The sequence below is a fragment of the Trachemys scripta genome, chromosome 3, assembly GCF_013100865.1.
Source record: "Trachemys scripta elegans isolate TJP31775 chromosome 3, CAS_Tse_1.0, whole genome shotgun sequence".
Lineage (NCBI taxonomy): Eukaryota > Metazoa > Chordata > Testudines > Emydidae > Trachemys > Trachemys scripta.
In genome coordinates this window covers 96,080,118-96,093,947 of record NC_048300.1, presented here as the reverse complement: position 1 = coordinate 96,093,947, position 13,830 = coordinate 96,080,118, and the positions used below count along the sequence as shown (strand labels likewise).

At 38.7% G+C, this 13,830-nt stretch overlaps 1 protein-coding gene across 6 annotated transcripts in view; it reads left to right on the top strand.

The window, feature by feature from the left end:
- The window catches only part of STXBP5 (syntaxin binding protein 5), a 174,179-nt gene extending 162,076 nt beyond the window's left edge, over positions 1–12,103 (top strand). For all 6 annotated transcript variants that reach the window (XM_034765460.1, XM_034765459.1, XM_034765465.1 and 3 more), the window contains 3 exons: positions 911–1,022; positions 5,256–5,476; positions 6,251–12,103. In XM_034765460.1, the coding sequence (XP_034621351.1) occupies positions 911–1,022; positions 5,256–5,476; positions 6,251–6,292 (375 nt within the window). In that variant the 3' untranslated portion in view covers positions 6,293–12,103. The remainder of the gene's footprint in view (positions 1–910; positions 1,023–5,255; positions 5,477–6,250) is intronic.
- The last annotated feature ends 1,727 nt before the right edge of the window (positions 12,104–13,830 follow it).

The following is a 13,830-nucleotide window of genomic DNA, read 5'->3' as shown; positions in this document are numbered from 1 at the left end:
CTGAGTCTCTGGGTGAAATAGAGCCAAATGAGAAAAATGTCCCTGAAAGGATAACATTTTGCAGGAGTTTTCAAGTAACACAATAGGGGTAAAACCTTGGCCTTATTGAAGTCAATGACAAAACTCCCATTCACTTTAGTGAGGCCAGGATTTCATCCTAGAATTCCAAAAAGTGAATCCACGAGTATCCAATCGCAGTCCATCCTAATGTTCTCTCATTTTAAAGATTCCAGAAGTAAGACAGCCTTTCAGCCACAGCTGTAAGTCAAAAGAAAAGAAGCTGAGTGTTTGTTTTAATTGAATCTGATTTACATGTTCTTGAATTTGTACGTTTTGCATATTAGAAGTCAGAAAAAAAATCGTAAAGGCAGCTCGTTATATAATGAAGACATGGTGCCACAGACTTGTGTATCAGAAGCTATGCAAATGACTTGATGTCTTGAAATTATCCAATATTTAAAAATTAGGCAGAATAATATGAACTACACATAAGTTGGGACATAAACGGGACATGTTAATGTTCCAAATGTGGTAAATGTAGTTTCAGCAGGAAAATAGTTAGTGTTGCCCAATTTTTTAGTTGAGGGAAGACATGGCTATTCTCAAATATTACTTTTCAAGTACTCCTGTATTACAAGCTCAAATTATTATTTAGCAGATGACTTTGAAGAGTTTCCTGATCTGTTTTTGACTTCTATGTTTGGCAATATGCCTGAATAGAAGATAAAGTTGTTCTGAATATTTGCTGAAAAGTTCTGTCCTAGTGTGAATATGTTGCATTATGAAATTGCAAAACCTAAAGGTAGTTGGTTAAAGTGAAAATGGACTACAGTAATCTTGTGTTTTTATAAGAGTCTTAAAAAGGAAATACGTTGTTGCTAGCAATAATTTTTTTTTTTTCATTACAAAGGAAATGTTGGGTGAGCTCTTCACTCCAGTAGAAACACCAGAAGCCCCAAATAGGGGTTTCTTTAAAGGCCTGTTTGGAGGTGGTGCACAGTCACTCGACAGAGAAGAACTCTGTAAGTTCATTTCTTTTATTCTGAAAAGTATTTCCACATGAGGAAAGTGGTGAACCATGCAGAATGTATTTAAATATTTTGTACAAATTTTACATTAAAAGAAAATAAAGTTGTAAAGAGAAGCGCTCAGAAACTAGGAAATAAGATTTCCTGTGCAAACATGACTCTCTTATTTATATGCAACATAATGAAATCCTTAAGTACAAGACCACATATTGTTTTTCACTGAATCTTCTGCCTCATTTATGCAGGGGTTGAATGGTGCAATAAATAAAACAGCTGATACATAATTATATTCCACATCGCCATTCATATGTGGCCTCATACCTGATTCACTGAGCACCATCCACCCACTGTACTGAATACTCAAATATGGGAGGGAAGTTGTAAATAATGAAGCGGATAGGTCAGTAATACAGAAAGATCTGGATCACATTTTAATATGGCCAAATGGTAAGTTATAAATCTAAAAACAAAGACTGTAAACCATACTTATAAAATAGGCAACTTTATCCTGGGAAGCAGTGACTCTGGTGGGGGAAAAAAAACAACCACCTTGGGATCCTAGTGGTGAATCAGCTGAACATGAGTTCCCGATGCAATGCTGACCACAAGGGCTAATGTGATCCTTAGATATATAAACAGGGGAACAATGAGTAGGAGTAGGGAATGATATAGTCACATCTGTTTGGCACTAATGCCATCACTACTGGAATACTGTGTCTAGTTGTAATGTTTTATAATTCAAGGGATGCTGATTATTAGATTTCAGAATTTGGATATTAGAATTCAGAGAAGAACCACAAGAATGATTAAAGGTTTAGAAGACAGACTTTATAGTGATAAACTCGGGGAGTTCAAATTATTTAGCTTAACAGAGAAGGTTAAGCTGAGAATTGATTACATTCTGTAAGTACCTTCATGGGGAACAGAAATTTGATAATGAGCTGTTCAGTCTAGCAGTCAAAAATGTAAAAATATCCAATGACTGGAAATTGAAACTATACAAATTCAGGTAGAAATAAGGCATAATTTTTTAACAGTGAGGACAATATCCATTGAAACAATTGACCCAAGGGTCTTGGTGATTCTCCATCACTGGAAATTTTTAAATCAAGATTGGATGTTTCTCTAAAAGATCTGCTGTATTTCAAACAGTAACTAATTCACAAAGTCCTATGGACTGTGTTGTACACCTTTTTCTTTCTGAGCCATCCCCCCTTTCCCTCCCCCACCCAAACATGCTATAAAAACTCCATGGCCCAGCTGTGCCATAACAAGTTTTTCTGCATATGAAAGCCAGGGCAGCATTAGGGGGTAGCAAGCAGGGCAATTTCCCAGGGTCCCACACCACAGGGAGCACTGCAAAGCTAAGTTGTTCAGGCTTTGGCTTCAGCCCTGGGTGGTGGGGCTGGGGGACCCAGGCTGTGGTCCCGTGTAGTAGGGCTTAGGCTTTCTACCCTGGGCCTAGCAAGTTTAATGCCGGCCATGCTTGGTGGCCACCCTGAAACCTGCTCACAGCCCCCCAGAGGCCCCAGAGCCATGGTTGAGAACCACTGTTGTACAGGGCATCAGACTAGATGATCACAGTGCTTCCTTCTGGCTTTATAATCTGTGAATGAGGCTGAGGTCAGGACCATCTCTTTATTCATTCACACCATCTAACTTCTACTACAGTGAATGAGGCAGGAGTTCTCTATGCTTCATTCATTACATATCTCTGTCTCACCACTCAACTTGTTCACTGAAAGAGGCAGAGATGGTGTGGGGCAGTGGGGGGGAGCCATGACCATGTAATTAAATACTGTATTGTGATACACATGTACAAGGATATATAATTAAGAATGTGCGGGACAAATTATTTTTTTTGTTTCAAATTTTCCCCCCCAGTACTTCAATTTTCAACCTTACTAGTCTTTTACTGCAATTTTTATCTAGACTTTTAAGAGGGGAGGGATTGTTTGTAGTTGCTTGAAGAAAATCTAATTCCATCATGTACAACTACTTACTAGGCAGCACTGTAAAGCTCTTTAAGATGGATATGCAATCAGAGGTAGGAGTGTTTGTCTCTTTCCATATGCACTGTTACTTATTGTATTGAATCAAGGCTCTTTGGGATTCCTACTTTTTTTATGCATTATCGAAGTCCATTATCACATGCATCTATATCTTAAAAACTAAATTCATCTTAACTTTCTCATCCACGCATGAACATATTTCATGTATTGAATGTTGAGAGACCATCTTTTGGGTTGACATTTCCATTCATACTTATGCATAGTCCCAGTAGAATGTTTGCAGATCATTTATCACATAACAAAAAACAGTATTTTCATAATGAATGTTTATTAAACCATTGTAACACAACTAAGGAAAACAATTTTCACCAGGCCACAGAAGAGCATATTTGTAAGATAGGGATTACATCATTGCCATATTTCAAGTCTTTTCAATTTTCCACTGAAACTGTAGACTGGGGCGGGCAAACTTTTTGGCCTGAGGGCCACATTGGGTTTTGGAAATTGTATGGAGGACCAATTAGGGGAGGGGGCGTCCCCCTCCCCGCTTCTCGCCCCCTGACGGCCCATCCCCGGGACCCCTGCTCCATCCAACTCCCCCACTCCCTGTCCCCTGACCGACCCTGGAACCCCTGCCCCTGACTGCCCCCTGCCGCCCCATCCAACTCCCCCCACCCCCCAGACCTCTGCCCCATCCAACTACCCCTTTTCCCTATCCCCTGACTGCCCCCGGAACCCCTGCCCCCTGCTGCCCCATTCAACCTAGGGTTACCATATGTCCTCTTTTTCCCGGACATGTCCGGCTTTTCGGCAGTCAAACCCCCGTCCGGGGGGAATTGCCAAAAAGCCGAACATGTCCAGGAAAATGGGGAGGGGCCGGGGGCTAGTCTCCTGGGGCAGGAGCTCAGGAGCCGGGCAGGAGGGTCCCGCAGGCTGGATGTGGCCTGTGGGCCATAGTTTGCCCACCTCTACTCTAAACCTATCTATAAAAATGTTCACAAGTGTGTTTTGTTTTGTTATTTTATAACTGCAAACGTTTGTGTTTTCACTTACGCTTTTTTCAAAAACAGCAAACCTGTCTTGGCTCAAATTTCTGAATGAGACGTAAAAGTTTGACAAAAATATAGAAGTATCTGAAAATGTCTCCAGAATAGAAGTTTTTAACTATAGGCCTCACTACAGGTTCCACTTGTAATCTAAATGAAACAATTCATTGATGCCATTCTTTTGATAAGCACTCAGTAATATAATTTTATATTGTTAAATGGAATGAGAACCATTCTGTATGGAAATATAAAATCTGACCAGAAAATCTCAAGATATTGCAACAACCCTTTCAGGGCCAGCTCTGGCTTTTTTGCCGCCCCAGGCAAAAAAGCTGCCGGCTGCCCCCCCCCCCCCATGGGGGGGAGAGGAGGGCGGCCGGGGGGAGGGCGGCCGGAGGCCCAGCCGGGGCACCGCTCTCCCCCCTGGCGGCCAGAGTACAGGGGGCAGGGCGGCGAGAGGGCGGCGAGCCCCAGCCAGGGCTCGCCGCTCTCCCCCCGGCGGCCGGGGGGAGGGCGCCGGGGGGGGGGAGGGCAGCGAGCCCGGCCGTGGCCCCGCTCTCCCCGGGGGCCGGAGCACCGCGCCGCCCCCCTCCAGGTGCCGCCCCAAGCACAAGCTTGGTGGGTTGGTGCCTGGAGCCGGCCCTGAACCCTTTCAACCTGAAATGTGCATATTCCGATCGCAGTAAGAATAAACTGAAATGGAAATTTAAAAAAATAATGCTCCAGAAATTACAAGTAATTTTTTTTCTTTTTGATATCTGACACCATTTTGTTTTCTTAAGCTAAGACTTAAACAGATTACTATAAAAAATTATTTTTCTCTGATTAATTGACCTCACAAATATCAAATAATCAGTATAATTTTTAGTCAGGTCTGCCATTAGTTATTTGGTGTTCTAAGTGAAAAATAATTTGACCCCTCTTTTGGCTAATGAAAAAAGTAATTTTACAGTAGCATATGATGTGAGGTTAATAGAATTTTTTAAACAGTAGTATTGTTTTAGGCAAACAGAACGACTAAATGGATGATCATTTTGAGTTAAATTCCTAGTTTTTTCTGCTTTGAAGTTGGAGTTAAACAGTGTCTAATGTTACCACTGAAAAGTTAATCAGTTTATAGGAAGCCTTATTTTTCTGTTTTGGGTATCTTGTTCCTTGAATATATATAGTTGGAGAATCAGCATCTGGAAAGGCATCAAGAAGTCTTGCTCAGCATATCCCAGGGCCTGGTGGTATTGAAGGTGTTAAAGGATCAGCATCTGGAGTAATCGGTGAACTAGCACGAGCCAGGATTGCACTAGATGAAAGAGGGCAGAAACTAGGAGAATTGGACGAAAGAACAGCTGCTATGCTAAGTAGTGCTGATTCTTTCTCCAAACATGCTCATGAGGTGAGTCCTTTTAGTGCATCAACATGTTACTATATCAGAGTTGTGTAAGATGTGCAAGTAACTTTATATTCACTGAAAAAGAGAAATGTGCAAGAAATGGGAATCAATATGATTAATACTTAACACTTCCTTTGTCTTCCTATGGCGCATCACGTTTCCCCCTAATGGTTAAGCTGACAATGTCTGCTATTTAAGTAACCAGCCTCACCATATAGGATTTTTTTACAGAGCTGAACTGTGCCTATCTGGCATGTGTCATGGTGGATACTGCAGGTTAGTTTCCATTGTTAAAGGAATTCATGTCATGGAGTCGAGTCTCTTAACTGTACTTTATTTACGTTATGTACATGTTCTATTTACACTATGCACATGAGCCCCGAGGACCTTAGCTGCAGATAGACCAACTGCATACAAACAATTGCAGAAATCCCAGTTTGATCATTCTGAGCAGCCACCAGGAACAGATATCCTCATTGCTGGCCCTCCAGATCTCTGTCTGTCTTGCTACCTGCCACTCAACTTTCCGGTCCTTGTTGAGTTGTTACCCTCACAATCAGGAGCCAGAAAGGCAGCAGCATATGCACGCTTAGCAGATTTGTGATGGAATCTGTTGATGTTATTGTTGAAGAAATTCATCTCAATGTTAAAAAGCTTTGTGAGAGAATGAAAAATAAAGAACTGATTGTCTTTTTTGTAATTGTGTATCTGCATGTCTGTGGCACTGTATGGAAATGTTAATCGTATTTATATCTTTACTTTTTTGTTTATTTTTAGATGATGATGAAGCACAAAGATAAGAAGTGGTACCAGTTCTGACAACCTACATCCAAATAGATCAATTTAACTTTCTCTTGAGGAGGAAAAATGTCCTTTTTTTTTCTTTTAATTAATTTCTGCAGGACCATTGGAGTTGGAGGAGTATTCACTGTCTATTGGATGGTGTTGTTTCCTAGCACAAATCATACACAGTTTTACCTCAGTCATATGGCTTTAACTGAGGAGCATTATATTTAAAACAGACAGACACAAAAACTTGAGTGTTTGTCGTAGCGTGGGTTTGCTCAGAGCTTGGGAACAGAGCAGGTGACACAGGACACTTGGAGAAGAGAGGCAAAGGGGAAAAGATGCAAGATGGGCAGTGGCAATGCAGGATCAAGCCTGTGTTAATATGTCATATGCCAAAAGTTTCTGTTGTAACTGCTGCCAATGTTTCACCCTCCTGTGAGGAGAGGCAATAAATCAGGGGTCCAAGAGCTGAAATAAAGTTGTGTTTGTCTTACTGAACTATAAATAGCTGACTTCACCTACCCTCCCTTCCATTATTACTGAAGAAGAGTTATACTCTGTTTGCTACCATCTCTTTGATCAGACAAGCTGGAAGTCTGAAAGATCCATATTGAAAATGTATATACAGTTGACCTGTTCATAGTCTCTTCTAGGACCCCTGATCTAGTATTCTTGTATTCACATCATACTCTGTCAAGTACAAAACAAAAGGATAAAACATTTTTGCATTAAACAAAAATCAAGTGAATAACATGACTGAATTGTGTTTCATGCTGGGAGTTTTCATTTGTGTTATGGCTGTGCGAAGTGAAAAGTGAAAACATCTCCATTGTGGTGAGAAGAATACTTCAGTGTCTCTTATGTGTCTTCTTTCATTCAGCTAAATCTTCCCCACTCCCCCTCCCACTCCCCTCAACCACCCAACCCTAAAAATAACCAACTAGTTATTGGGTCAGTTTGTAAAATGTTTGGCATTGTCGATCGGTTTCATTCATCCTGTGAATTTTTATAAATGTTTAACAGAATATCTTTTTACAGCCATTTAATTAAATTTGTTGAGATGGTTCTAAGCAAAAACTGTAGCTAACTTATATCCCCTTTTAGTTCTTCATTACCAAATCAAATAACCTTGGACTCAGGTTTGAAACAGTTTTAAACTCAGTGAAAATGCTGTTTCAAGGATAAGGGCAAGCATCTAATGTTAAGTAGCTATAAGTCTTTTAGTTTATTTCTTAAATCCTGTTTGTAGAGCTACTGTACAAGTCTGTATTTTAGTAGCTTCAAACATTCAAGACCTACTTAAAAATTGGAGTTAGTCTGCAAAACCATCTTTTCAGTAAATGGGTGTGATACTAAAAATGAACAATTAAGAGGTTCTCAGTATTTCACGGAGTGGAGGACCACTCTTTAAATTTGGGCAGGAAAAAATTTAAGCATTTGTGCTAAATCAAAGCAGCATATTGTGTTAGCATATGACTTGCACCAAAGCCATAACTGTAGGGATGAACAGAGTTGGAAAGAAAGAAAAAAAAATTCCTTAGAAGAAAATGTTTGCATTGTAAAAACTGAGTGATTTCATTATTTTAATCTCAAATTAGAAATAGTGACTAATTGTGTTTTGCAAGGGGAATAGTTAGAAAATAACAGCGGAGAAGTTTTCTGAAAAGTTTTCCATATTGAATCATTAAGATAAAGTCCTTCTAGCACCAGAGCTCTATCTGTTTGTCATGCACTCCTCTTTAGGTATTCACAGGGCAAAATTTGTTATGTTTATATCTAATTGAAAAATGCTGTCATGGGTATACAAGTTTACAGTAAATTTGGCTTATTATTTGAGAGATGCAAGATGTGAAGGGTTAATTATTCTTAATACAGTTCAAAAGATTGTAAGTTTTGTCCCAGAAAATGTGTTCAGAATTTGTATGCTTTGGTGAAATAACTTAATTTTATTTTGGGGTGAGGAAGTTAATGGAATTCACTGACTGCCTTTTGATTTATCAGCACTTGAGGGTGTACCACACATCCTGCCATTCTGTGCTGTATCACACAAAATAACAAGTCTGACTATGTATTTAAATTTTTGTTAGGAAAAAAAATGATGCACCAAAGAAAGCAGTTACTGATGGGGACATGAAAATGCAAAGCAGCAGCATCCTAAATTCTTGATAGTTCTCCATATAGATAAGGGTTATATTAGCTCCAGTTATTTTGGCCACATATTTGTTTCATCTCTTCTATATGTTACCTGTTTCATTTTTGCAGTCAGTTTGCCTACTGTATATTAAATATAAATTAATTTTGTATTTGCTTGCAATCCAGCAGCAGAAAACCAGATAAACTTACATTAGATCAATTTAAAAAGAAATTCTGAAGTGGTTGTTTAATTTTTCCCTCACCCTTAAATTCACCCTGTTACTTTCGCCCAGTGGAACTGCATTTCAGGGCAACAGGAATCTATCCAAGAAGATACTCTGATCAGTCTTTGGGAGAGATGCTCTAAGTTGTGATGTCAGATCCATGGACGCTCCCATCGGATTAAGAGGGAAGTCTTGCTTAGTCTTCCCAGAATGAAGCATTTGACATCCATCAGCAAGCAAAGCAAAATAGGAAGGAATGAGAGAGCATATACTAGAACAGGGAAGATGTCTGTTTCTTAGGCACTGAAGAGTCTCATATTTTCTTTAGCATAGTTTCTGTTTCTCATGTGTCATGGTATATAAAACTTAGTTTGAAAAATTAGTGAAATGATCGTTGCTTACAAAATGAACGCACAATGGCTCTTTAGTCAATTATAGGGACTACATAGCCAATTTTAATTGCTTTTTAATCTAAAATGTTGCTTGTCAGTGTTTTTCCTTGGAAGGAAGTTTGTGATACAGAAGCTATGTGGCATTTTATTTGCTATTATTGGACAAATTTTATACACATTTCAAACAAAGAGGGGAGACATCACCTTTTATCCTGTTGATTAGCTTTTCTGTGTTTGGAAAAATATCAGAATACAACTGAACTATTACACTTTTCTCTTTTTTTATGGAAGTGCAAGAAACTGCTGCTACTTGTGTTAAATGTTGTGTATCACATTTAATTTAATTATCTTAAACTGAAGAAGCGTTTCTTGAGTTTAGAAATCCTGCCAAGTTGTAATTTTTTCTGAATGTTATTTCATATAAACATAAGCATATTCCAAATAAGTCTGAAACTATTACACCACCCACATCTCAAGAGAGGTTTGTTCTTTGGAAATGGTCAATTGGAAAGTATTACACTAATTTACAAGTCTATTTTTGTCTGTTTTTATAGATATGTTTTGCTTGAGATACTCCTTGCATGACAATTACATTAGAAAGCTATATCCAAAGGTGATTTTTTTGGCAGTGAATTTTTTTTCCTGGCTTAATAAATAGCACTGATCTGACCTGAACTTTAAACTTGAAATTATTTCCTGCACTTTAAAAGCTTGGTATTTTATTCCTCAATTTTACTTTCCATATTTCTGTAGTTCTGATTCATTATTTGTATATAAACACTCATACAATACACAATGCTTAGAACAGACTAGTCTTCACAACTGATAATTACAGTTTAGAATATAGCTTAGAAAATGTGTGCTTTTTTAAGTCAGCAAACATTGTGTATATAAATATATACAATATAGAATCTAATGAAAGGCACTTGCCCTGTGTCAGCATCTGTGGTTTTTAAATTACAACAACACTTTCAGATTTGTTTCAAGATCATACAGTGGCAATCTGTTATATTTATACATACTGTTATAAAATACTTTTAGTTTTAAAAGAAGATTTTATATATGTACACTTTTACCTTTAATTTAAAAAACTTGGGTTAAAATTTAAGTCAAAGTACTTAAAAAGTATGTATATTATCCATACAAAAAGTTATGTTTTAAGCTTATAATAAGAAAATACATTCATATCTCATATAGAGATACAATTACTAAACAAAAAAAAAGCCCATTTTCTTCTTTAGAAATATTCTGCAGAAACTAATCATTCTTACTTACTGTAACCTCCCTTTTGGAACATTTCAAAATAAAGGGAAGGGAAAGTATTATTTTCAAAAAACAAAACCTAATTGTAAAACCTCTCTCAATAGCTGCAGATTGCTGTTGGATGTTTACCATAATTTTTTTGTTTTAAGAGATATATATATATATATATAACAAACTACTAGTTTTTCAGGTATTTTTTTCAGCTTTTTTAATAAATTTCCAAATATTAAAAGGGAGTTATGTATTTTTGTCATTAAAGTTTTCCTTTTCTAGTTCATTAATTTTGGTTCTTCATCAGTTTTGTACCTGCTGATCAATATTATTTGTTTTCAGAATGTTTTAAAAAGCATATTGTCTGTGGCTGAAGTGCCCTCCTCTTTCTATTCATTGTTTGATTTACCTGGGTGGAAATTGGATTGCAATTGCAGTGCTGTGTTGATGTGTGGTGTTGGAATCGTGTGCAATGATTGCCTTCCTTTACAGAGTAATTTCTCAGTTGCACTTTCCTTATTCTAACCAGTTTCCTATATAGTCTTATGTGAATCTTTTCCTGTGGATTTTAACGACTTTGCTGCCACTTCAAAAAATTTAAATACTTTGTAGACAGAAATTAACTTTTGGGAGGGGGAAGGGGTGAAGATAAAGTGAAAAATGTATGTGGATCTGCTGAAGTAACTGATTTAACTTTATTTCCATTTTGACAGTTTAACTTACATTGAAAAGCAAAGTTGTTTAAATTATGCCCGTTTCTAATCATCATGTGTCTTGTATAAATGTACTGTAAACCTTATATTTGGTTATAGTGTTTCAAGATAGCAGTGTATTTCTGGAATATTTTACACTTCAGGAAAGAGTAATGAATTCCAGGCCCAGAGATCCAGATAGCAGTTAAAGGTAGAGATGTAATCAGAAAATCAACTACAAGATGTGACTAAATCAGTATTACTTTTAATTTTTCAAGTTAAAGCACTAAAAACTATTTTAATTTTGTTATGCAACTGTAGTAATTTCTTTTGACAGTTGCATGCCTTTTATTAATACTTATTATATAGTACCAGGCAAGAGTGATTCATAGACATTAAACTTTGTTTGTTTAAAACATGTAAGGAGGTGTATATGGAGCACCAATAATATTCAGCAACAGGCAATGCAAGAGGGGGGAACATATTTTAAATATTCCCTTTTTAAAAATGTAAATAAACTGTACTAAGTTACTGTAGACCTGAGCTCCATTATGGTTCAGTGGTTAGAACTAGAAGAAACATGCTGCTTTCTAGTTATGCTACTGCTTCATTGTACCAGCACAATGGAAAATGAAAAACATCGGTAATTTTTTCTAATATTGCCCACTTTTTGGGTAAGCATGCTTGTGGTACAGTTCTTGCTTTATGTATATCTTTGTACATGTATATGGTGGTTTTTTTATTTTGTTTTGTTTTGGTTTTTTGTTCATTGCAATTTATTTTTCAGTTAAGTCTTGCTGAGCCCCCCCTAGCTCTTGAGGGTTATTACTGGGAAATGCATTTTAGATAGGGTTGCAGATCCATCTGTCTACAAATATAGTTTCATATGAACTGCAAATTGTACTGTTACAAACACATGTTAGATTGTGTAGAGTTATTTTACTTGTACTTGAATTCAACTGTCATCATAACAAAACAGTTAAAATTAAGTATGGAATATTTTTGTAAATAAAAAATACCTGTGCAGCTGGTATTTTAAATGAAAGATGTATTATACATTAATGTTTCAGAAAAATGTTCATATATGTGTATATGAATGTCTCATTATGCTGAAGGGCTCTGATTGGGCAAAATAAACTACTCAAATTTCTCCTGAAAGATATCAAACTGACTTTTTTTTAAATTAGTGGTTAATTGTTTTCTACTGAATGTGATCTGTACATTTTGTTTCGTTGTATTGTATAGTACCCAGTTACTCTATTCAGAAAGGATGTTCCCCATCTGACAAACATATTGTCTGAAAATTCGGTGCATAGTACTGTTAGAACAGTTTAGTTTCTGTGCATTTGACAGCAATTTGGGTATATTAGTTTCGTTTTTTGTTTGATGTATGCCCTCCATTAAGCTCCACAGATGGTGTGTACCAGTAACAGCAGCAGCCAGAGCAGAACTGAAAGTGACAATGAACAGCAAGGAGCAGGCAAATGTGCACACAAATATGGAAGGGTTTGGGTTTGTGCGATTAGACACTTGGCAACTCTAACACCCTGGCCCTGCCTCCTGCCCCTTCTCCAAGGCCCCGCCTGCATTCACTCCATCCCCCCTCCCTCTGTTGCTCACTCTCCCTCACCCTCATGCACTTTAACTGGGCTGAGGCAGGGGGTTGGAGTGCAGGACGGGGTGTGGGCTCTGGGATGGGGCTCAGGGCTGGGGCAGGGATGCAGGCTCTGGAAGGGAATTTGGGTGCAGGAAGGGGGTTGGGGTGTGAGAGGGGGTTCAGGCAGAGGGTTGGGGTGTGGGCTCTGGCCGGGCGGCTCCCAGAAGCGACTGGCATGTCGGGCTCCTAGGCTCGGGCAGCCAGGCAGTTCTGTGCACTACCTGTGCCTGAAGTCACTTCCCCCGCAGCTGCCATTGGCCGCGGTTCATGGCCAATGGGAGCTGTGAAGTCAGTGCTTGGAGTGGGGAAAAACGTGCAGAGACCTCCTGGCTGCCCCTGTGTCTAGAAGCCAGAGGGACATGCTGGCTGCTTCTGGGAGCCATGCAGAGCCAGGACAGGTAGGGAGTCTGCCTTAGCCCTGCTGTGCCACCAATCGGACTTAGCGGCCTATTAAAATCTCCCAGACTGATTTCAGTAGCCACCAGGAGATCGATTCCGGGAGACTTTCAGCCAATCCAGAAGGGTTGGACCTGAGTATATTGGACGATGGGGTCCAAAAACCTATCCAAAAGATGCTTCTAAGCATAAATGGGGGACCAGAAAACTCATAAAAATTTATAAAAGTATTTTTGTACAAAAAAGTCAGGAGGCTGCTTATCAGGAAGTTTCATGATGATATGTATTATTCCCACAATGTATTCTTGGTTTTGTCTCCTTCTTCTGGAGCATCAAAGATGGCCCAGCTGGAGAGATGACAATCAATGCAGTGAGCTGGTCCTCAGATACTTGGCAGGTGGGTCTTGCGTATAAATTCAGTGTCAAGAAGGAATTGGCAGTCACCTTGGATTTTTTCGCCCACCTTCCTTTGCAACATAGGGTACGGATCGCTTCCTAGGATCATCTGGGTATATCTCATATAATTTCCCTGGCATCGCAGAGGCCTCAGGCATTGGTGTACCTCACTCCCTGTGGCACATACTAATTAATTCTCCTGAGGGTTATAGTACTTGGTCTAATTTTGTTGGTTAGGCTTGATGTGGCAGTGGCTGGGTGGTGTTTAGTGGCCTGTGATACATAGGAGGTCAGATTAGATGATCTGGTTCTATCTTCTGGCCTTAAATGCTATGACTCTAAGCTAGCCCTGGGACTCCCACCAGACAGTTCTGATCACTCATTTTGCAAAATAGACTTTATAAGGCAATTTTTTTCTCTCCTG